Here is a 26232-nt window from a genome sequence, read left to right as displayed (position 1 = left end):
GCCAAGCAGTCACAAGAAGTCAAGAAGCTGCCACCAGCAACACGAGGGAGATCATTCGAAGACCAACGTAGATGGGAGTGCTCATGTGACTGTCAGGGCTGCTGTCGTAAAAGACGGCATTTCAATCCATCAAAAATAATCTTCAATGTTGTCCTCCACATATTTAAAACGAGTCCCTAATCGGGTCCAGAACTGTCAGATGCTCAGGCCATTATAACTCCTTTTTTGAGTAAAGGAAAGGTTTTAAGTCTAGAACTTTCTTAGTGTTCCATTTTTGCTGTCGGTGCTTTTAAACAAGCCAGGCATATGGCCAAAAGTGACAAAGCTGTGACGTATTCCAGTCAGTAGCTCAACACGGCAATTCTGTGTGATTTTTATGTTCTGTGTAAATGAAGAAGAAAGCGAGACAAAGGCTATTTATGACACCATCAAATTCCGAGGTTATCTCAAAGTTTTTATTTGACGCTGACATCGTTGAGGAAGAAATGGAGGGACAACCCCAAAGGTGGTCTTTTGGTGACTAGCATTACCTATTATAGTTGTGCGCTACCAAGCCTGACGCATAGTTTATCGGAAAATGTTCATTATCTTGATTTCAGTCCGACCAAAAAGACAGCTTGTCGTATTTCACGGGGAATAACAAAGCGCTTTTGTTGCTTCATTTTTCATATCTTCACCCAAAGGTGCAGCAAGTAACATTTACTGAATCTCTTCATCAGTCCTGCTCATCATTCACTAGTTATTACTTTTGGGTGATCACATCTGGCCATCTCTTTCCTTGAATGCCTCTGTTGTTATCTGGAACGTTCAGGCGACCGTGGACTCGAATACGTCATTTATGATGGGGTTAGTCCAGGATTTCCACCGTTGATTGCGGATTAATAAACAGTAGGGATCGAAAAGGGGGGATCCCCTGCTCCATTCATCAACTCGGAGAATATGCAAAGCATGTCTTTTATAGTCTTCAAGAGACTGAGCCACGATGAAGTAAAGATCTTGGAACGAGTGATTTCAGACATGCCACGGCCAATTCAATGAGTAAATGAGTGATGGGGAAAACGAAGCTTCAAATTTGCTTCATGAAGCGGTCACCATATTTCATGTATGCCCCTCCTGACCAACAAGGGGCTTGTTGTGTCACACCAGACCCGTTTTGTGGCCTGAAAGATGATAGCTGTAGACACTGGGAAGCTCATATAAACATTAGGAGCTGGGCTATCTAGGAATGATTCCTCCCAGGGTAGTTTCAGCATCTGTTACAGACACGTTCTTGATGTCTCCTTAGTGAGTAGTTTTGGCATGCCTAACCCAGGTCAGGCTTCAGGGTAGACGTTGAGGAGAATAATCACCAGCAAGTTTGTGTTTTTTATTAATAGACCTTTTGGGAAGATTCTGAATCATTGGCCATTTCATCATAATAACCTGGCTATCATGAAACTATTAAGTGACTTATGACAACTTAGACCAGTGTCCTTACTGGTACGGCCTCAGGTGCCACAGTCCGTCTAAATACACTTGTTTATAAGAAAACTCCCATCTGGCTTCAACAAATAGTCCGACATACTGGTGACCTCTGGGATTTTTCGAATGGAAAATATAACAGAGCTGTTCGCTGAGCAGCAGTCAACTGTCAAGTGACAGACAAGACAACGTTGTAAAAGAGTGCAGGCTCCGTATCCTGGAGCCCAGCCCCTCTCTCTCTCTCAACCTGTAAACACAGACCGGAGCTTTTGAAGAACCATCCAAAAACGTGATGTTGCATTTATAAACATGATATAGAGGCTGCAAATGCAAAGGAGGACTTAAAGAATTAGCCGACTTATTTACAGGTATGGCAAGGAATCAACAAAACTGGGTAGAAAACAAGATGAAGGTAAAACGCACTGCATCTTTTCAGCGTCAGCTCATATTTGGGTTCGATCTAAAGCACGGGATTATTATGGTTCTTAATTTGAAAGTACATTAAACAAGCCCAAGATTTTTTGGTGACTTTTACCTGTTTTATGACCATGGTGGTTTAGTCTAGAAGGCCCCTAAAAGCAGCCAGTGACAGTTGATGCATACACAGAGCTGCTGTAACTTAGGGCAGATACAGCATCCGATGAAGTCACAAGGTCAGATGTTTCAAATAAACATGACGAAGCTACAGTAAATTGTGTGTTTTTTTTTTTGCTGAACGTCGGGAGCAATGGACTACGAAAACACGCAATATTTATTCAAATGGTTTGGATTCCGGTCAATTCATTTCAGTTACGTCGACGCAATTTTGAGATCATTCATGAAGAAACTTGATTTATTGTTGTTTCTTGCCTGTTGGAAATGATTTTATCCCCGCATAAGGAAGTCGGAGTAAAAAGCAGCCCTCTGCTAAAACCAGCTGGACCTCTATAGTGTAGACTGTTTAGTTTGATGGCTTTCGCCCTCATCGATCACACAAAGAATTAAGCCGCAAGCGTTTAATCAACACTTTACTGTAAAAATGGTGAATTATGTCCTTATTATGCACTTATACACATTTAACATCAACAAAATGGTATGAGCAAGTAGCAGGCGTTGTCTTGTCTGAATGCACACGCCGAGAGAGATTAAGATCTTCCAGAGTTGAGGACACGTTCATATTTTACAGTTCACCAGATGTGTGCCGAGTGTTATGATAATAAACTGCTTGTTATGAACCCATCATCTTCCAAAGCTTGTCCAGTCAAATTCACTGGAGTGTGCTAGATGAGTTTGTGTAAGATATCTATGCCGCCTTTGACCCCGGCCGGTCTCAAAGGGACTGGAACGGCAAGCGGTAGGGCACCGGTGTCAAAGTCAAGGCCCCGGCCCGCCGCATCATTTTAGCTGGCCCGCAAAGACAAATCTTTTTATTTTTAAATATTTCATTTTTTAACATTTGAACGTTTTTTTATTGGTCCGTTTTGAAAACGACTTATCAGTTTGGAAGACAACCCATCTTAACAATGGCTGACGAAAACACAAATACTCACTGGAGGATTTTGTTGACCTCAAGATGACAATTTGAATGGCCCTTTGAAGCAAACTTAATTTTGACACCCCTGCTATAAGGGAAGGCAACCTGTGTCGATCTGAGAATTCAAAAGTGTACTTATTTGGAAGGTCAGGTAGCATTGTCACGGTTTAAAATAAAAAATACAGTTTGGAATACTTGACTACGGAGAGGATGAACATTTTAGGGAATACACACATAGAGGAGGAGATGCGACCATGACCTCTTCTGAACTGAACTTGAATGAATCCAATTCACAGGAACACAGAGAACCATTTTAACGCACAACTGTGAACCAATTTGTGATTTTGACCAAATAAGCCAGGCAGGAATTGCGACATGTCATATTTGAATGTTATTCACGTGCCAACAAACATGGTGGTCTGCTGACTTTTGCGACTCCAGTGGACACTGTGTAATATCAGTTTATGATCAGAGACGAGATAAAGAAGCAGAGCAAAGTAAATGACTGGGAAAACCAGGGAAAAAGACGTCAGACTCGCATCAGATCGCATAAAGTTGGGTCCTTCGTTTTAGCAGCTGGAAATTCGGAATCACCTTTGCCAATGATGAAGTGAAAATTATATTTACAAGCATTATGAGCTGTCATCTCGAGGTCAACAAAATCCTCCAGTGGGTATTTGTGTTTTCGTCAGCCATTGTTAAGATGGGTTGTCTTCCAGGGGGCAAGAATGTCACCAAGCGTTCCGTGCTGATGTCACACATTGTGATAATTGCATCACCGACATTTTCTATCTCAGGCATTCAAGGCACAAAATATTTGCAAAATCCATCATCCGACAAACCATTGTAATGTATTAATTTATCGATAAATCATTAGCATATTTGGTATTGGAGTATTCCAAATAATACGTCAACTATTTTTTTTTACAGATAATTACTAAGACTGCAGAATAATCTAAGACTACACAATAAATGAGAACTCCAGGTTTCCCTTCCTAAACAGAGTGTGCCTCTTGAATAAATAGCAAACAAATTTCAGATGAGCCGAGTCTGACTGCAGCCAATTGTACATCTTGATCATTTTAATGGATGAAAGTCGAATTTAAGAACATGTAATATACACTTTCCCTCCAATGCGATGTCCACAGGCCGTTAATGACGTCCAAAGCTCGATCTGCAAGTACTCCACCTGTCTTGGAACAACTTTGATGACATCACTGTGGCTGTGTGCAGCAATCTGCGCTGGTGAGGTGAGTCCACTCCCTTCTGGCAACATGACTAATGGCCTGTGTGTTTGACTTGCTCAATACAAAAAAAGCATGTCATCTAAATACATAAAGTACAATATAAATACAAAGGAACCGTATCATCTGGCAATGCCGCCACCGATTGTGTGCGTCATTTTCTCTCTGCCCCCCTGCTCAATCTCTACTGCCTTAGGCTGGCACTCTCTGTGTTTAGAAAGCTCCCGGAAAGTTTATAGAGAGTGTACTTGTGCTGGGCTTTTGTGTGACAAGTTTGAACGCACCATACCCATCAGCCTCAAAACAGCCACGGACCTCCCTGGAATCCACTCTGCCACTTTCCATTCATGCATTCCCCAACTTCCTCCAGATTTCCAAAATCCGCTGTTGACAATTTAGATTGTCAGGCTACCGTGTGTTTGCCGAACTTGACTTCTGACGTGGATGATATTCTAAGGTGACGGCAATTCTGAGTGGCAGTTGAAGACATTTTGTGTTAAGACCTGACTATGATGTGAGACCTGGCGATTCCAACAGAGCAAATCAGCCATTCCTCTCCAAGTGAAATTAAATTATCCACAAATATGATCACATTTCCGTCAAATAGTCTCAACCTGCAACCCAGTCGAAAAAAATGGACGTCTGCTGTGTCTCGGATGAATCGAGCCCGAGTACGCTCACTAGATCATAAAGTCCTTGTGAATATGGACTGTTAGAGAAACATTTAGATAAGCCCTCTTCTCAAATATTCCAAACTTCATCGTCTGCACCTTGAGTTTCATATATCCAGATAGTTCCAAATAAAAACGATGGTCGCTGTATTTGTTTAGGCGGAAAGACGATGGGATGACTGATTTCAATCAAATTGAACTAGAATGAAGAGGTCCTAGTTATACTTGGAACACACAAATACTTTTCCCGCGTTCAATGAGGTTTTGACCGTTTGAAAGGTAAACCATCCTGACATGGAGCATCTTATCTCCTTTGTTGTTCCTTTTGCCATTTGTGTTCCATTTCCAAAACAAACACACTGCTGAAATGGAATCTGACGCTTTTAGGAGGCGCCACCTACTGTAAATAAGTTTTCCGAGCGTGGAGGTGGCAGGACTTTGGCCTGGGATTGCTCCGGGAGTGGAAGATTTAAATGTGCTGAGACAATGGCAGGCAGGGAGGACAAGACAGTGAAGATCAGATGAAGTTGCTTTGAAATGAACGGAGACTTATTATCTGCTTAACACAGAATGAAAAATGGAGATGCTATTTAGGATATCAGTGTTTTATTGATTGGAATGATATTTTATTGAATTTATATTACTCTACATTCCAAGCCAAACAATACAGAGAACAGCAGAAGAAATAATTGAACGACTCCTGCAAGAAAACAGGTTGGAAGTGTTTTGTTTTGTTTTTAGAAGAAGAAAACGCAAAAGATGAATAGAAATGAAATTTCTCATCAATAACTCACTATATTTTGCATGTGGACGGCACGAAGAAATATTTGAAATGTGTCATTAAGTTCATAACCGGTTTAAGATTTAAAAGTAATCCGTGTTGACATAATCCTGGCACAAATCTCTTAAACATTCAGCGTCTGTGACATTTAAAACGCTCCTCAACATTTTATGTGATTTGGGAACATTCTGGCAAGAATCCCAAACCAGGTTGACTGTGAGGAAATCGAAAGAGATTTAACATTCGAGAAGTGATCGTTAATTCTTTTGTTCATTCGATACAAACACTGCGGATAGACAACAGATGATGTTTACTCTTCGATACATTTCAAAGCCTATTTTGGGGACGCGCTCTTTAAACAACTTTACAACTTTAACATATCTGGCTGTGATGGAAGCAAATGGAAGCCAATTTTCTAAACAGCAACTCCGTGTGATGGAATGTTGTGTATAGCAGTTCAGGCTTGGGATTCCGATGAAGCGGAGCAGTGACTGAGAAACACGTTGCCGGCCCGTTATGACGTTAAAAGCCAAAAGAATGGATTTGTAAGACACTTGCACCAATTGCCAAGATACAAGCAGTGACCTGCTAAGTCTCTTCTCTCTCACCCACATGGCTACAATCTTCAACTGGCATAGCCTTGGTAAGTCTCGAAGAAAAAATACTTGGACAACACCGGAGCTTTTCTTCTTTGAATGACTAATTCATCACATCTGCTGGTTAATCTTTTAGTAACAGCTTTCTTTTTGGAACGTTTTCTAGAAAAGCCAGAAGGAAAAAAAATGAATAGGTGCCTACTTTGCCAGGTCAGCATTGGAATGAAAAGTCTGTTCTCAATTGCCATACCTGGAGAAACAAAGGTTAGCACGTCCACCTCACAGTGCTGAGATTGTGGGTTTGATTACGGCTCCTGTGTGGAGTTTGCGTGTTCCCCCCGTGCCTGCGTGGGGTTCCTCCGCTTTACTCCCAAAAACATGCATGGTAGGGTGAATAAACACTCCAAATTGCTCCTAGGTGTCCAAGTCCTGTCCATCACACCAAAAGCAATCATCCGGTCAAGCTCTATCAAATCATTTATCAACGTTTTCACCCAAATCCTCCAATCATCCCCCTCCACTCCTATCAATCAAGCTATCTTCATAATTATAACCAGTGGAAGGTGATTGTCCTGATAAGTGTCCATAATATAGCAAAACATGACATTTATGTGTTGGCAAAGTAAATCACCGACCGCTGCCAGGGTAATCCCAAATTTTCTACGGTCCGACTCTGAGCTTAGGAACGGTCTTGACTAACGGCTTTCTTTTCAAATGATTGCTTTGCTACACTACTTCAGAAGGAGGCAGCAGGCATGAAATTCAATTACGGAGCACACGCTCCAGAGCCTCTTCTGCTTTAATCCCTCGTTTGCCCTGAGAGATTCTCAACCTCTTTGGAGCAAGTTCTTTCTCTTGTCTCCTCCCTCCTGCCTTGTGTTAGCAGCCATCTCGACGCTCTGAACATCTTGTATTTTCTGCCACGCAAATTGCTGGCTTTGATCTCAAGAATTTACCGAGCCTTTAGTTTTTTTTTTTTATTGACACATTCTTGCACGTATTTTGCCACCCCTGACCTCGGGATGGTACAGTACATCCCTCTCACCTACGATGAACTCTCTAAAACACAATAATAGGACACGTACGCTTAACCGGTCCAGTCTTCGGAACCTTAGCAGTTTACCAACCAAATAACATTTACAGTGTCCATTTCTAGCAACTATGTCAAGTCTCTGGATTCAAGTCTGTGGGAGAAATAAGGGCTTTAAGGTGGGTCAGTGCCAGGCATTCTGTTTGGTCTGGACCACCAAGAAATGCAGGGAAGTTTCCCTGGTCTGGATAGTAGCCTGGGAAATCTAGCATCCCATATTCCTCTCCCATCCCTAGACCCTCTTGAGTATAAAATAGACAGGAGGGGGGGTCTAATAATGTCATTTCCCCATACTCAAAATACCTCCACTTAACTATATTGACAAGAATCTTCTCATGCATCATTTTATGTCCTCGTCTGGGACTCCAATCTGACCCTCTTGGACTGACTCTTGGACTTTCGACTCTGCCTTGTAACATCTGTGTTTTTGTGTGAGTCACAGAGGTCTACTGGAAGTCAAACTTGTGGTCTGGCCTGTAGTCAGGCACTGATTGGCAAAGAGTCATGACATAATCCTAATATTCCTGAAACAAATTGTTCGATGTGAAGTGACGTTCTTGTGTCATTAGAGACAGCTAAATCAACAACGCAGTTCTGGTAATATCACAATTGCAAACTCCCTGCAGTTGGCTAACTTCATCCGAAATACGTCTTGAGACACTTAATACACGACCATTTGATCTGAGAGTTGCGAACAAAAGCGAGTTTACTGGATGGGAAATTCAAGAAGAAATAGTTAATGGTGTCAGAAAGGCCAAGTGGCTTGGGACTCGCAAATCATATCCGCCAGCATGAGCCTTTTCAATCCAACATGATGCGCAATGGCTCCATGTGAACTTTCACACTGTCTGTTTACATGGCCTTTCAAGTCTTGGGCTCTTCCAATTATTATCATTTTGATTCTGTGACAGCCAGATTTTTTTTTCAAAGCTTAACAGTTGATGGCATGATACGGGACTCCCAGGAGTTGCTGTTGTGGGGGGGGGGGGCGGGGTGTAATACAATGGATAGAAATAACTTTCCAGACCACAGGGAAAGCCCCGATAAATTGCGGGACACTGGTCACAGTCCTCCTTGCTGGTCTTGGAGCTGTATTAGTTGTACTTGTTTTTACGCATTGCGATGGGCCTTTTTGGCAACACTATTCCAAATTCTTTGTTTGTAGACTTGCAGATGGGAAACAAGATGTGTTCATGTTCTCGAGAAGTCCTGAGGGAACGAAGGACGAGGGTGGGAGATTTTGCCAAAATGCTATTTTGCCTTGGCAGGAGTGAAGCTAAAGCGAGGCCAAAATGCCACTGTAATGCTGCTAAGGTGTTTTTACCTCGCCATTAAGCGCTGAGAATGTCTCGGACAATGAACTAAGGAAACCTGAAGTAGGTCTTGAAGGAATTGTCATTTTATTAGGACCATACCGAGAATAGGGAGTTCATAGGTGCGAGTTCTATAGTATGTTTCCATTTCTACTAAAAGAAGAAAGATGGTTTTCACCGGACAGTCGAAACATATTTATTTGAATAAAAATATCAAAAAGTCACTGTATTGCACCTGTTAGCAAACAACTTTTATATTTTGTAAGTTCAACAGGAGAAAGGTCTTGAAATAGCTTTCCCATGAGTCTCTGGTCAAAAATAAAATAAAGGGGGCTGGGAGTACCCGCCCACCACACTGGCGCGACCCTATCATGGGAACCATGTCTGCAGAATTTCTAGCCACGCTCTGAAAATTCCCCTTATTTACATCACTAAAATACAAACGCTCATTTCTCTTCAGCGTGCTATAGAATGAAGGTTATTTGGTGTCTGCATGACTGCCAGGCTTATCCTCAGCTCTGACACGTGTAGCTCGAAATGACTTCTTGACTTGCCTTCAACACGGTGAGTGAGCACAACTATAAGCTCATCACATTAAAAGTGCGAGAGCCCAAAAACAAAAGAAGAGCACTTCACACACACCTGCTAAGCAAAACATTGACATTAAACACAGCGCAAAAGAGCGTTTATTAAAAGAAAACAATAATACCCCCGCAACTGACATGGCTGACGTATCTTTGAAAGGCCAAGAAAATCGTTTATCCAGCAGAGTGAAGATAAATGATTCAGGTTGTTGTAGATGAAACATTGAGTGGAACAAAAAAAAGACACCAAACAACACCGCTTACCTTTCCTTAATTCATTCTCAGACTGCACTCTATTTTAGGGACTGGACTTGGCCACATCACCCTTTTTCCACTGTGGATTTTTTTTTTTTTTTTTTACATTTGAAATAATCCTCCCTTTAACTGTGATGTTTTTCTTGTGTGATAAAGTAAAGTGAGCACATGCTATCTGAATTCTTGTGTGGTTGAACGGCTCTAATACACTTTGATTCCTTCCCTTGTCACATTGAGGTTGTTTACATCCAGGACAGCTCCGAGATCCAGGAACAAGACAATACCACGTCTTACCCAAAAAGAAAGGCCTCCGTGGGTGGGCAAGACTTTTTTTCTAGCAAAACCATGACAAAATAAATGTCTGTTAATGAGATGAATTTGATGATAAAGATCCGCTTTTACCAAATCGCACTATGGTGAAAACAGAAGGGTCACAGGTGAAAAGGCGTTCCTTTTTAAAGGCATCTGGGACCTTTGAGGGGATTGTAGGGTGCACAGGTCTGGAGGTTAGAAGTGCTTCATTGATCTAAGGCTATGAATCTTCACTGCACTAAGCTATCCACTTATAGATCATCAAAAACACAAGACGTTAGTTGTAAATGTATTGGCATGAAGTCAAAAATTGTTTTTACTATGAGGAAACAAAGGACTAAAATTCACTCGTAAGAAAAAAATGTGTAAAATTACTATATTAACTGATTTTATTTGAGTAAAAATTTCATTTAAAAAAAAATAGAATTGCTCATTGCCACTGAATAAAAGCATGAAGGAAAAGCCTCTATCCCACTGAGCATTCATATGTGAGGAGCATCATCCAAAAAGCACCAAAACACAAAATAATGCCAATCACAATAGAGCGCACGGCCTGTTGAGTAACTCGAGCATCTAACCTCTGTGTTCAACTTTGATCCAAAGGAAGTCAGTTGCCGGTAAAAGGTATTAACCTTTCCGAGGTCATGAAATAATGCTGCCATGAGATCCCATCGGTGAAAAGCCTACAAATCTTTACCAGATAAGAGTGTCAGATGACATTTTCGTTTGGATGTGGTGTTTATTTGCAACACGTGCTTCCAGAAAAGCAGAGGGATGCTTCAGTGACACACGTTTGACTTTGCAGGCGATTTGGAAATAGGCCCACACTCCAGAAGCATGACAGTAAAAAGACACCCTAAGCTACTCTATGACAGCTTTGTAATAAATGTCACAAGTACAAACTGAGTCTCATGCAGACATTAGACACAGCGTCGTCAGCGAGCGCAAGCGCAAGCACAACGGCCTGCTTTGAGGATTCAAAGTAAACAAAACAGCTCTGGCAGATTGATAGGTTTCATGTTGAAGGCACATTTTACGGGGTGGAAACTATTAGGTGTACTCTTTCCAGAAATCATGCTGTTGTTTAAAATTCGTACAAGGCGTATTCGTACTCAGGTACACTCAGGCGCTAATGCAGGGTTTGGCAAATGCATTGTTGGCAAACTCGAGGCCCGGGGGCCAGATTGGGCCCGCTGCATCAATTCATGTGGCCTGGGAAATACTACCGTAATTTTCGGACGATAAGTCGCACCGGAGTATAAGTCGCACCAGCCATAAAACGCCCAAAAAAGTGAAAAAAAAACATATATAGTATGTATATAAGTTGCTCTTGAGTATAAGTCGCCCCCCCACCCAAACTATGAAAAAAAACGCGACTTATAGTCCGAAAATTACGGTAATTGTGCATAGCATCAATTGCCAAATAGTATTTACTTTAAAAAAAAAAAAAAAGATATTGCTAGCAATTTTTAGTACCATTCATCTTTTTAAATGACATAAACAGTTTTGATTTATTTGTAATATTCTATCAAAATAATTCTATTGATTTTCACCTTCTGTAAAAATAAGAATTTATCGCCTAATATTTTTTTTCTCCCCCAAATTGCAAATGAAACCAAGGCAAGCATGTTTGCAAGGCTCGATGCTTGCTGAAAACATCATTCTTTCCCACGTGATAAGAAGGCTGTAAAGACTTTCCACTCAAATGATGCTGACATGATGTCATGCGACTTTTCTCAGCTATGACTTCAACCATTTCCTCCGACCAAACTGCCAACAGCAACATCTTCCACTTTTTTGCCGTCCATCTCCCCCTTAAAAGTTTTGAATATTTCAGAATGTGTCACTACTCTCAGTGAGTTCTTTTTTTTCTTTTTTCTTTTTAAAATCCACCTCATCAGTGAGGGAATTCACAACTGCATTTGTCCAGACCGCTGCCCTTTCTGGACTCTTGCACTATTTTGGTGAAGTCAAGGCCTCGTCTGACTACATTGTCAATACGGGCATATTAGGTAACGTACCAAAAGATTGCTTCTCAAGAACAGGCCTTGGCTCTTTAGTTCCTGTGAAAGCAACTCTAGATTTCTTCAGTATACATTTTGTCTTTTGTCTATTGATTCATTGAAGTGGAAAGGTCAGCATACTGTACATAAGTTCCCCATCGTGGTTCACAGCCTGCGAGACAAAAGTGCTGCTCAATTACCAGCCTTACAAGCAGCCAACCATGAAGGTGACCACAAAAGAACTTGGTAGCATTCAGCAGGAAATATCACCACAGCCAATTACCCATGAGCTCATATATTGCCAAAACAGCCTTTTAATCCCGGAGGGCAGCTCACCGTGGGCTGGAGCAGCGTTTGGCGAAATCCAATGAGTCAGGCTGGTTGTCTTCATTTCGCCAAACACGTGAACAACCAAGAGCGCGTCAGTCATTAGAGATATGTATGATCATTTTTATCTACTGGATTTTGAACCGCAAAAAAACAAATATGGAACGAGTCATTTTTCCACGATGGTCAACTTAAGCGGTCTGGGGAATATCTCAGCGACATCACACTAATCCCGAATGTAAAAGGTACACGTACGAAAGCAGAACATTTAAAAACATACCTCTCAGACATGAAATTAATAAAATTCCCATTTTCCAGACACTCTTTCCAGAAGACTTTCCAATGACACTTCAGACAAAACAGTCAAGTATGATGTTTTACATGGTTCATTCCTCGCGATCCTACGCGCACTGATAAATGATGAGGGCTTACGTGTAAAAAATGAATATACACAAATGTAAGCAACGAAAGTCTCGTACTACACTTTGCTGTCTGGAGGTCAAAAAAAAAAGTCCAATCGTGCCACAAATCTCCTCGCAGCCACGCGTGCCGTCAGCAAGGAGGTCAACTGGCGAACTAGCAGAGGATGAATAATGTCTACGTTTGTAGCGAGTTGAATTGCGCTAAGACGCTGATCCTCATTATTAAATCGGGATGATTCCGGGAACCTTGACTTCACTACCTCCTAAATTTCCCTCATATGACAATAAGATAATTAACAGATCTGCAACAAACGCTGGCTTTCCAGTGGAACATTTCTTCATGGCGATGGGTGGAAACCGGTATTGGTTTCACGCCAGGCCCGTAGCGCAACCTATCCGGCCACCAGGGCAGTGTTAATCCAAAGCCAGTCCAAAAATCCTCTTCACATTTCGAAATCACGGCTTCCCTGACACAAAGTCAAAAGCTGTTTAAAACAGGCCACCGTGTCTACACATGAACATTGTTGATTGGCCGGACAAGCGTATACACGATTGTTTACTCGGAGAAAGTTGTTAGAGGGGAATGCGAGCTGTTTGCTAATATTCTGTTTGTGTGTGGCCGAGAATATGTAAAGTATGCCATGGGCGCGTATATACATTGAAACAGCGGCCAAGCACTTTTGTAAGCACTTGAAGATCCTTGTGTGTAAACAGGAATTTGTTGTGTCATTAGGAACATGCAATTAGTCCACTAATAGGCTTTCTCATGAAAACAAGTAAGACTGGACACATCTGCACGCTTTGTGAGATCACTCCATTCTCCAGCACAGGTTGTGTTACACCACCGAGAGTCCAATCAGGCAGAGTAAATAAAGAGTTGCCAATTTACAAAGCAAATGATGAAAGGTGATCAGCAGCCCATCTCTGCTTTAAGTAAAATGGAGGAAAAAGGTCAAATAGCGTTTTATCTTTTAAAGAACTGCTACGTCATGATCGTCGTATTAACTCGTTCGATGCCAATGACGGATATATTTGAGATATATTTGAACTGGGCTGGCAGTGAATGAGTTAATATTTTCACGTACATCTGATCTTTTGTCAGGTCGCTAGCGTATATATATTGCACAGGGTTGAAGGTTGATGAAGGTTGAAAGAACAGAAAGCATCTGGACAAGGATTCCATCTCATGAACTCAATCCCTCTAAGCCTCGTCACAAACTCGCAAAGCTACTTGACAGATTCGCCAACGATACCTTAAAACCAGTTAGTGCATGAATGTAGAATAAAGTCATTAGAGATAGCAAAAGGGATTATTTAACTTACCGCATAGTTGGGCCTTTTTGAAGATGTACTTGAATATATTCAAAATGAAAAGTCCATCTAGGGAATACGCTGATAAACACTCAACAAAAACAATCATATGATTCAGTCCCACTCAGCGAGATAAATTGTGATGTGTAGTGGGACGTCTTCTTCTCATATTCTGCCAAATACGAAAAAAAATGCCATAGAGATAATGAAGCAAAACATACCGTGAAAGTGACTCTTTAACCATGTTTATAAATGTTATAGCCTATCCTTTAGTCATCGTTCACTTGCTTCATCCCCGCAAATAAACAGCGAGAAAGAATGGAAGAGAAATGTCGAAAATGGAGTTATAAAATCAGAAACAACAGTACCGAACCAGATGTTTTCCATCTGGCGGGATTTCTTCATAACAGAAACACATAAGTTATTATTACAATTACTCATGTCTTACCATGTAATTAGACATCACAGGAAAAGCAGTCTGCTGCAATTCAGCGTCACGAATAATGTACAATCGCTGTGCCAATACAGTTAACTCGGACTCTAATTGGACGCATGTGGCGGGATGTGTTCAAGTAATAATTCATCAGCTGACGATGAACGCACGTTGAATGTTAAACCGGGAACATGTGTGCTACGCTATTACGTTGCTTCGACTGTCATGTAGGAAAGGAGCTTTGCACCGAAATTCAGCTCAAACAAAATATAGAGACGTATGCATGGCCTGTTGCGCATTCTCTCGGCTAAATTTGAACCATCGTGGAAATCCACGAGTTATATTCCCAGCCAGAGAAGAACAAAATAACATCATGGATAATCTACCCCACTGCAGATTTTTTTTGGTTTAAAAGCAATATCTTGGTCGCAGATGCATAATTGAGGGCTTTGCTGGTTTCTTGGCTTAAGACAAAGCAAAGTGTGCGCTTCGAAGCGCGCAGACTTGCCAGATATCTCCTTAGTGAACTCCATGTCTGCAAAAGGGTGGTTTTAATGGGACTCCTGCCAATTGTTTGTTGTGCTAGCAAAAATTACAGTGGTCACATAAGCTCACTGTCAATAAGTGCCTCACAGATCACATCATTGACTTGGATTCTTTGAAACTTTTGGACCTCTTCAACAAACAGTCCCACAATTTTGCAGCTCAATTTTGGCATCATACTATGAATAGGATATCACACTCTGGCGTGTTATCTGTTGAGCAGCACACAGCGCTGCGGCGTTGGCTTTCCTCAATTTCTAGTTATCAGCGACGCAAAACCTTTGAGCAGTTAGTTCCCCCTTCCTTGTGTTGACGGCACGGTCCCGAAGCTCCCATCGCCGGTTACCAGACTGGTGTTTGTTTTTGAAGTGGAGATAGAGCCAGACACTTCCTCTGTAAGATCTCTTAAAACCCCCTCAACATAAACTGTGTCATTACTTGAAATTGAGTTTCGCCTCATGCCCATAAGCATTTGTAAATCTCCGAAAATATACTGCAGGTTTAGCTCATGCCGCCATACCGCAATCATGTTATTAATGGAAGAAACCAGATTGTTTGGATATCATATCCCCATGATAATTAAATCCAAATGTTTTGAAATGAAAGCTTATCCAGAACATGACTGCTGGCTGCATTACAGATGAATTGATTCGGTGCATGTAAATAAATACAGGGATAAGAGGGTTTGTACATGACTGAAAGCAAACACTAACTTTATTTTTCAGTCAACCCATAGAGGCTAGTTATCTTGTTATGAGAGCAGAGTCGACCGAGACGTGTCCAGATGGATGATGTTGCCACCAAAGACAACAAATGGCATCAGATGCTTGAAAGTGTCTGGCTTTGCCAAATGAAAGACATTTTGATACACAGACAAACACAGCACTCAGCGAACGTCTCATATTTCCACTTACCAACATGTGCTGCTCGGCCAGCTGCTTTCCATAAACAACAATCGGATTGACTTATTTGAATTCGCCACACTACTGTTGTCATCAAAAGTCCTCCGCAGATGTTGAGACGTTTTACGTCCACTTTCCAGTATAGTAGTTATCCAGACGAGACAAGCGAATTGTGCCGCGACCTCGCCCCCGAGGTCAGAATGCTCACTTAGTGCATTTGCATTATGCAGAGTTGATCAGTGACTTCCTTCTTTTTCTGCCTCTGACATGTCATTTTCCCATGCATGTGTAAAATATCCACTATCCTAATTCAACAATAAAAATAAACCTTGTATATTTGCAGTTGGACATCTTTCTTTTTTATGTAATACCATGCACTTTTCAGATTATTTCTATCTGGATTTTCCCCATTTTAGTTCCCCTTTAGCACTGTCTGAACAATGGAGATCGTCCTTAGTCCTATTTTTATTTCCAACTTTGACTTCATAATCCAATTTCTTTAGTGCTTGTACAATGCATTAGACTCTGTGCGCTAGTCATGTTTCTTGGATTGTTCTGTTTTTGATTTTGTGATACATGCTAATCTCCTATAAAGGTTTTTACATTCAACCTACCTTTTGATTTCCATCGCTGGCCAACGTACTTGAAATGGTAAGAAATTGGAAGCACGTGTCTTTTTGCTTGTTTCATTAAGTTTTGGGCTGGCACACTCACAAATGTAATATCCTGTTACGTGTTTGCATTTTCTTTCTTTCTCGTGCCACAAACGAATCTCATGACGTGCCGTCAGAGGCAGGCGGCCATGGTGGAACTGGTCCACAATGGGCAAACATGAAAGGAATCAATATGAGGTCTGATCCTGATCTGATCTAATATCCAAGCATCTGTTTAAACAAGAAGCAGACTGAGGCTAGTTATCGTAACCCCTGTTGATTGAATCGGGGTAAACGAGCCAGGTATCGGATTTTTGATCTGAACATGAAGGTGGACAGTACGGGGCTAACGTCAGCGCATACTTTGTTGCGAGTCATCAGTAAGGAGTGTGACCTAATGATGTAGTCATTTACCGTCGAACAAGTCACTTCTAAAAATAACAGTGAGGTTGAGACTGAAATAGCAGCTCTATTTCTGTTTGGTGTTTCTGTTGGACGCCGCTGGTGCACTCTCTCCGTCCGGGGGACGGGGTGCATGCTTGCAATGGAGAAGGGAGAGAATGCAATGTTTTTGTTTTTCATCCCCCCTCCTTTTCAAAGAGGGGAGGGAATAGCTCGCAAAGATGACGGGAACATTTTCCATCCTTCCCTTCAAAACACGCAAAGACATGTATACTATGAGTTTTTGTTGGGGAAATGGCTGTCTGTTGATTTAAGACCACGGTTGGTCTATGTTTGGGTCCTGAGCCTTCCTCCTCACTCAACAATGGGCTTGCAAATTGATACCGTTCGTCTCGGAGCTCACGGCGAAGTGTGTCACATGATTACAAAGAGGATGACATCATTTATCAATGTGATACTTTGAATACTGAGGCCTATGAATGATGGTAACGTGAAGATGTTACGCATTATCTTTAATCTGCCATAGCCATTGTCACATTTGTTCCAAACACAAAGATCTCCTATTTAGGTTGACTTGCTTTTAAATGCCTTTTCCGCTACAAGAACTTCCCCTCGTCTTTTTTTTTTCCCCCCAGTGAAATGTGTGTTTTACAAAAAAAAAAGATTCATGAGAGCGACGTGCGTGTGGGGGTGTATAACAACAGAGCTACAATCCTTAGCTTCTTTCACGTTGACCTCTCTGTAAATCGATGCATAATAATAGTGCCGAGATTTTATTCACCTGTCCCGTTCAGAAGAAGCGGGAGCTTGCATTTTTTTGAAATGTGCGTTTACACAGCTGCTGTGGTGACGTCAGCGAGACGAGAACAATTCCTTTTGACGTAAAGCGTAGCGTTCAACTTCGCACTACGCGTTGGCTTACACACTGGTTGTAATCCAACTTTTGAAGAGTCTGAAATTTCATTTTAGTTCTATTATTGGTCCAGTAATTATCAATAATTCCGTCATTAAAATAGCTGCAGGCACTGACTGCTCCACGTTCCTAACAAGAAAAGTTGTCAAACCTTCTTGGTAGTCCATAGAATTAGTTTATTTTAACGGGAGGCTTGATTTATTTTTTTTGTCTCGTCTCAAATAACCCCGAAAGATCTGGCTCGACGATGAACGCAGATGTGCACCGTTCTATGCTGCCTGTACATCCAATTTGATCTCTTCGTGCACAAATCACAACTTTCCATAAATTTCACCGCATCTCCATTTCGGTCAATTTATTTCCACAGACTCCATTAATAAAAGCGTCAGGTGAGAATCTGAAGCGAAGTAACCTCATCTGTTTAGCTCTAAAGGAGCTATATATGTATCTGCTTGAGATTATTTACTCTCTACTCTGAGAAATATTGACCTGAAACCCTGGTTGACCTAAACAGTGCCCGTCTGGAGGTGAGGTGAATGATCCGATTCCAAGTGAATGACATCAGCACATCATAAGATGTCAGGCGTAGATTGACTTGAAAGTTTGGAATAGAGCTTCACGACTGCGCTGAGGTGCGCCAAACGCTGATATTGCCAGACGTGTAATCACCTTGCATGGTGCTAAAGTTCATCCATTGGAAACGTTGATCTCCATTGGTGATGTCACCACTAATGATAAGTGACTCAACTCCAAACAGCGGGGTGAGGGATTAAAGCACCATGAGGCACCTACAGTTAACCAGGTACATGATGTAATCGCTCTTACTCGGGCCTGGGTTGAAACACATGAAATTCCAGAGCCAATTGGAAACAGATTTGACCTGACAAGTGTGATTTTAGCATGTTGTTTGAAGCCCACAAAGGAACTTGGGAATTCACTGCTAGGGCTTGGCATTACCATCATTTTAGTCATGCATAAAATCCTTGGGTACTGTATGGAGAGGTGACTTGGAAGGATGGAGACGTGCCTCAAGCTGCAGTAGGCTAGTAACAAAAAAACTGAAGTGAACTTCCAGCCAGTTGTTTCTCATTAGGCGCAGCTCCCGGCCGGCCGGCCAGCTCAGATGATACGTTCCTCCCAAACGTTGTCGGTAAACAAGCCGCCTTCTCCAGTTGATCTCAATGGGGCCTTAATCCTTTGGCTCCTGACAATCACAGACAGTAAAACATCTTCTAACATCTGCAACACTGATTGCTACTGCACTGTGTGCTAATAGTTTTTTTTACGTGAGGTGAAGGTTGACATAAGCACTATGAAGTAAAAATGCTGCGATAGGATGAAACATATCAGGTGAGGCAATGACTAGACCTAAGATCATATTAAAAAATGTACACTGAATAGTTTGCCTATTATTGGAATAATCACGGCTTTTTCAAATGAACATTAAATATTAGAAAAATAGACACACCATCCCTTTAAAATATCAGCGCTACTCCAAAATATTGTCGTTCATTCCCAGTGCTTTTAACTCGCTAAATCTGCCAAAAACAATTCAACACCTTTCCCCTTAAATTAGAAAAAACAATTCTACCAAATTTCTACTCAGTCTGTCGTCATTTTGTTGCGTTACCTTCCAAAGGCCGCAGTTATGAATCTTCAATTCACTGCCTTTGAAGTCTGTATGGCAATGCGTAGTTGAGTGAAATATCTTCATCCTTTTCGAAAATACTTTGATCAGCTCGAAGGAGTGAAGTCGAAAACTACATGAACTGAGAACGGAGCAGTCAAGCAGAGGACATGGGATTTCTGCAATCTTTTATGAATGACAGAACAATATTATTTCACCGTTATTTATGTTTTTCCTTTGTTATTCCAGATCGCTCTGCTTTGCGAAACTCAAGTTCTGGATAAAAATGAGACGGGATTGTCAGATAGCTGTTCTCGGGACACGCTCCAAACCACGCTGGTTGTTTTCAGATGACTCTCGAGGTAATCCCGAAGTTTTGAGCAGGTGCTATTCATCCAAATTATTTTCCCAGGCTTCATTTCAACTTTATTTATCTGAGTGATAGTAGTTTGATAGACAGATCAGCTCCTGGGAAAAATGGCATTGAGGTAGGTTGGGGGGCATTAAGAGCTTTCAGGGACGCCCCAAGGCAGGCTCATGTTCTACCCCGTAAATATTTGACAGTCGGCTTGGTATTTACCAGAAGCTCGTATCTTTCCCTTCAGATCAAGACGCAAAGTATCATAACATTCTGAGGATGAGCAAGGAGGCGAGGCGGCTTTGCGTCTCTCTTCCGAGGTCATAAGGACTACAAAGAGGCCCCCCCAAAACAGCACTGACGAATAAATGACGATCGTGTACGGCATGTGAAAAGCGACACCGTAGAACTCCTCGCGTATGAACCGCAATGTGATGTCATCCGTTAGAAATGGCAATAAAATACAGAAAATCTTTATTTATAAAACTTGAGAAGGAGAAAGCGGACAAGTTGATTGATGGAATTGTTACTGAGTGCACTTAATAATGCTCTAAATTTGCATGTGATCTTGTATCCCTGTTGTGAGGAGGGAGTTCTGGCCCGCGCTTCAAGCATTACCTCAGCTCCTTTGAGCAAGTGCTCTGTGCTTGAAGGCCGGGCCGGGCCGGGCCGGGCCAGGCAGGAAGGCCAATGTCATCTCGCCGTAATAGTAACTCACAGCATGTTGAATTCGGCACAGCTGTTCTTCGCCTAATGGCTAAACAACCTTGCTGCAAACTGAAAACAAAATGCGCATGTTGGTTTGGTTGATTTTTCTTTTTTTTTTTCGCACTGTCCCACAAAATCAACCAAAAAAAACCCCCAAATTAATTCAAACCAGATGTCAGAAATGCTCACCATTTGAATACCTTTAACAGGCAGGCACTGTTTGCATCTTCTTCTGATCTCACTTAGAACAGAAGCAAGGACATTTGATGAAGTCTCACAATATCGACTCAGAATTCTGAGTTGATGTTCTTGTCTGGAAATGTTCAGAATCCACCTGACCTCACTAATGTAATTGGATTAGCGCGTTAAAGAAAAACATCTTTGAACGATGCGTAATATCGTCATTTATTGAAGAAAGACTTCTATTCCCATATGCATATTTCCATTCATGAAATCAGATTTATGAATGCGGTAATCAGTGTTTTTTCACATCAATCAGGTTCAACTGTTCAAATTTGACAACGATACGTTTATGCAAAAAAAAAAAAAAAAAAATCCCGTATAAATGTAGCGATGTGAACGGTGCGAGCTTTTACTCGCGGGAGGAATTTGAGACGCACAAATTAAATTGTTTACTTTTTCGAACAAGAGTAAGATCGGTGCTCATGCATTCCACGCCTTACATGAATATTTCATTTGTACAAGCAGCGTTCAAAGCACATTTTAATACATGTGATGTGAGACATAAATGGAACAGTCGTATAAAATTATCAAAGTGTGCTACATGACAACTGGTGTCATATTAACCAAATTCATTTTGCATCATATTGTGGAGCCTGTTGCGGTCTCTGACTTGCATTTGACCAAAATCCCAATCAAATATTTAAAATGTATTTCCTCCCTCCCACAAATGAGATGTAGCGAGTCCAAAAGCCTTGCAACTAAAAAAAAAAACCCTTCAAACAAGTTTGCAAAACAAAATCCAAAGAGTGTCTTACCTCATATCAGTTTTGGTGCATATATTGTTTCTCAGCCAAGCCAAATAATACACGCTTTCTTTTAAATCAAGAAGGACGTGTTGCGACAGCCAGACTACAGAAGGGAAAAGTAAATTACGATGAAGAGAAACATTGCAAATCCCCAGATGTTTCAGCCTGCAGCTGAACTTATTGCTATTTTGCTACTTTCCAAACCTTTGAACATAATCTATTAATGAAATGTTATGGTGACTCAGTGAAAGAGTCAGACAGATAACAGAAAGAGGAGTAAGCTTGGATCTATAAAAATGTTAAACGGATCGAATACAACTTGGACAGGTTACACATTAACCTTCTGGATAGCTATCGATAATTCTTCAAGTGTCCACACATTCATTTTGGTAAGTGCATCGTTGTGAGAATACATATTATGTCCACCAAACTAGGAATGAGGCCTTTTAAAGTTCAATCAAATTAGCTGTTGTCTATGATTAAAAAAAAAAAAAACATCTGTCAAGCTCTCCAATTAATAAGTTGAGCCACCTTTGGGACAAGAGGGCGCCATCCTGCTGATTTTTTCTTTTCCTTTTGCGAGAGCATAGCATTGAAGGAAATGATCCATCACTCGGAGTAAACTGTAAACAGCCTAATGACATGTGGCAATATAAAATGGAAAATTCAAATAAACATCGGTGCGTCTGTTTGGAGGCACCGCTGGTACAATTGGCCAAACACTGGGCATTTGAGTAATCATTACTAGACATAACTCAGCACGCTGGAGATGTTAAATAAACAGTATACTTTGCTAAGGCATATACAACAAGACCCAAATTTACTTTAGTCGTATCACTGGAATCTGCGAGGTAAAGGACACTCGCCAGCCGTGCCATCTTCACGCCGTGTCTTCTCATCAACACCAGCCGCTTCCCATAAAAAGTCTTGGTGGCCTTGTAACAAGGCCCCCAAATTGTTTGGAAACTTTCAAAACCTCTGATTTACATCTGTAACTCGGAAAATATAACATCGTATCAATGAGCATTTTGTTCCAGGGATGTTTTCGGTGTAGCTTCTACGAAGCCTTTCCACTTTGAAAAATAGGATTGTTATCAGCTGACTTCAAAAAACCGCCGAGCTGTGTGATGTCATTTGTAGTTGGACAGCAAGTGGCAAAATGGCCGATTTGGCCTTTTGAATCCACATTCCACAAACGTTAAATCAAAACACTCAAATCACACACGTCAGAAGTCAAAAGCGTTTGGGGATGACTTCCACGTCTACGCCAAACAAGACATGTAAGCATCGCATACGTATTTGTCCGCCAGCCAGCCAGCCAGCCAGTCAGCCAGTCGATCCCATGCTGGCTATTTCTACCCCAATATCCTGTTTCAGAGAGCACGAGTCTGCACTATGTTGCTTTTGGCCTCTTCCCAACTTGCCGAAGTATGAAAATGACCCATCAAGTAATAACATCCAGTTCTTTAAAAGCCATCAGTGTTCTCTAACACAACTCTGCATGGCTGCAAGGCCAGACCAGACTGGCAGAACATGACTCCCGCATCCACCGCCGCCACAAACCACCAGCCCCCCAAAATCAAAAACCCCCCTTTACACCCTGATCAACTAAGCGGGGTTCATTCCGAACCCTTTGTAAGGCCGACCGCAAGACTTGGCCATTTTCGCTACTCATAAAGCCTTGATAATACAGAATTGGCTTCCCCTCACCAGTATCGGCTTTCTCATATTCTCATTGGCTTGCTGGACAAAGACATCATGTGATATGCTGTATCTATTTTGGTTGAGGCTGATGTTATTCCAGTTTAGGTTATGTCAGCACTGACGTCATGGGTTTGATGAAGAACTCGTCACAATTGTTCTTTTCATTTGAAAGGACCTATGCAAGGCAAATATGTTGACTATACTATCCAGGTGTCAAGATGCTTTCAGCCCTTGCAATGTCAGGTAAATATCTGGGACAACACTCGATTGGGTATCCGCTAACCAAGAAGTGACTTTTAATAAGCAGTTGCCAACAACCCAGGAACCAAATTTCTCTCGCGTTGATGACTTGCGGGCACGTGGTCAGTTCCAGACTTTGCAGGACATTTGTTGGTTAGCCAGCTCTGCCAGGAATGACTTGGCACGTGTTGCGTAATACGGAAATGTGGATGTGAGATGAAACCGGATGCAAAATGAATCACATATTCTCTGTCCGTTTGCGGTTGCCCTGTGGCTGTCGTGCTTTCCAGCAATTGATGGCTGGTCACTGGACTCGCTTCTTTTTTCCTAAATCAAATAGTTGGCTGCGTGTGGTTTAATAAGCATGAGTGAAAGAGGTCTCGTTTGCCTTGGCATTGCCTTGACCAAGCAAAAGAGGAACCGGAGGTGGAACGGAGTGGGCCGTTTGCTATACTGGAGCGTCCTCCTGTGGTGACTGACTGCGCCTCTGCAGTGGCTTACAGATAGAATGAAAGGGTGGAAAAAGAGGACAAAATATAGCTTAACCAACAATTATGTAATGCAATGCAAGACAACTTTATTTATATAGCCCATTTTGAGACAATCACAAATGCAAATTAATACTTTCCTGATATCTTGTCAACTTTAGGGTATGCTAAATAATATTGATTTTTTTTATCTCCCTTAAATGTTTCCCACCATCAAATAAATTCAATAAAAAAAAGTATTTTTAATTTCTAGAACTGGCAATGAGTCTTTCACATTTGTGTGGTATTGTGGCCCACTCTTCTGGCAGAATTGCTTTCAGAATTCAGCAACACTGGAGTGTTTTCAAGCATGAATGGCCTTTTAAAGGTTATGTATGCTTCAGATTTTTAATCAGATTCAAGTCCGGACTTCGATAAGGCCACTCTTTTCCTTAACGCCATTCAGAAGTTGACTTGTTAATGTCTATTTTCTTGTTGTTGTGATCCACAACCCAAAATGTGTTTCATCTTAAGGTCACACACTGATGGCCAAACATTTTCCCTTAGGATTTTCTAGTAAAAAGCAGAATTCACAATTTCATCAAGGTCATCCAGGTTGTGAATGATCAAAGCAGCCCCAAACCAACACGTGTGACGATTCTGAAAACCATCAAACAAGTGTCAGCAGTACACAAAATGCAGTTTTTGAATGACGATTAAATGTTTTAGAGCCGGGAAAAAAAAGAAAAAAACCTTTCTGGCCCAGAATGTAATCACCTGCCTTGTTACATAATGAATTAACTCTCACTAATCTCATTTTCTGGAAAGCCCAGTTCAATTTCACTGATCACAGCCAAGCCTGATTACCTCCAGACCGGTTCAATCAAGAAAGTACTTCAATTGAAACTGCTTGACAAAATGAACCTTTTGAAAACCTTGAACAAAATGCTGAGATACAATGAAATTAAAGAACAAATGAGAAATAAATAATACAAATTGTTACAAAGGGTTTCCAAATCATAACTCAATTGTAGCTTCAATGCATCAATGTGCAATTTGGAGAGCTGTGCACTGCTCCGTTGACTTTTTCCATCTTTTAATAGCTTTTTCTGCTACAACGTGCATGTCTCCTCTGTGAGACAAATAGTCTCATTTTAGAATAAATAGATGAACCAAAAAAAACAAATCTTCCTATCACTTTCTTCTCATGATGAACAAAATTATAATTCTGTGCTGCAGATTTAATCTTCTCTCATCCCCAGCATGTTTTCCATCAATAGACTCATTAACTTGAACAAGAAATGATTTAAGATAAGAGGAACTTTATTAATCTCACGTGTGAGAAACTGCATGTAACAACAGCCCGATTTACAGGAAGGTACAAGTAGGGGGAAAAGGTGCAAAAAAGAGACTTCTGGACCGTAGTCCTCCGGCACAAAAAAAATAGAATACAATATAAAAAGAAAAATATGGAAAAATAACAACAATTGTAGTAAAACTAAAAATATAAGCTATGAATATTTACAAAAAGAGGATAAAAATGTAGTGGTAAAGTGTCGTAAAGTGTATGAAGTGTATGAGTTAAGTAATGCTAATAAAAGAAATAAAATAAATAGTGCACAGGTTATGGAAGTGAAATAGATCTAGGCATTGTGTGGCAGAGGATATTGCACATTGGAAGAATTGCACGTTATGGGGAAAGTATTGCACAGAAGGATGTGTTTACAGGTTGTCATTGTACAGCCTGATTGCGGTGGGGATGAAGGAGCTGCGGTAGCGTTCCTTCTTACACGGGGGGAGTCTGAGTCTCTGACTGAAGGAGCTGCTCAAGTTCTCCAAGGTCAGATGCAGTGGGTGAGAGGGGTTGTTCCTGATGGATGCTAGCCTGGCTAGCACCCTCCTCTCGCCCACCTCCTCAACAGTGTCTAGAGGGCAGCCCACCACAGAGCTGGCCCTCTTAACCAGTTTGTTGAGCCTCTTCCTATCCCTCTCTGTGCTGCTCGGAGCCCAACAGACCACAGCGTAGAGGATAGCAGAGGCTACCACTGAGTCATAGAAGGTTTTTAGCAGAGGCCTGCTCACTCCAAAGGAGCTGAGTCTCCTCAGGAGATGGAGGCGGCTCTGTCCCTTCTTGTAGACGGCGTTCATGTGATCCGTCCAGTTCAGTTTATTGTTGAGGTGAACACCCAGGTACCTGAAACTGTCCACGACCTCAATGTCCTGACCCTGGATGTTCACCGGTGAGTGGGGAGGTGCTCCTCTCCTAAAGTCAATCACCAGCTCCTTCGTCTTACTGGTGTTCAAGCACAGGTGATTGTGCTCACACCAGTCCACAAAGGCGCTGATGGCCGACAGGTACTCCAGCTCGCCCCCCTTAGACATACAGCCAACTATGGTTGAGTCATCGGAG

At 41.5% G+C, this 26232-nt stretch overlaps 1 protein-coding gene across 9 annotated transcripts in view; it reads right to left on the bottom strand.

Annotated features, from left to right (window-relative positions):
* The window catches only part of myocd (myocardin), a 44979-nt gene extending 29011 nt beyond the window's left edge, over positions 1-15968 (bottom strand). For 3 of the 9 annotated variants that reach the window (XM_061264099.1, XM_061264105.1, XM_061264109.1), the window contains exon 1: positions 15774-15968. In XM_061264099.1, the coding sequence (XP_061120083.1) occupies positions 15774-15855 (82 nt within the window). In that variant the 5' untranslated portion in view covers positions 15856-15968. Of the gene's footprint in view, positions 1-13895; positions 14275-15773 lie in introns of those variants that run through there. The other 6 variants (XM_061264104.1, XM_061264108.1, XM_061264098.1 and 3 more) reach the window with 5 other exon arrangements.
* Between the last annotated feature and the right edge of the window lie 10264 nt (positions 15969-26232).

Source organism: Syngnathus typhle, linkage group LG18 (assembly GCF_033458585.1).
Source record: "Syngnathus typhle isolate RoL2023-S1 ecotype Sweden linkage group LG18, RoL_Styp_1.0, whole genome shotgun sequence".
NCBI classification, from domain to species: Eukaryota; Metazoa; Chordata; class Actinopteri; order Syngnathiformes; family Syngnathidae; genus Syngnathus; species Syngnathus typhle.
Note: the sequence above shows the minus strand (reverse complement) of the source record. Positions and strands in the feature narration are given on the sequence as shown.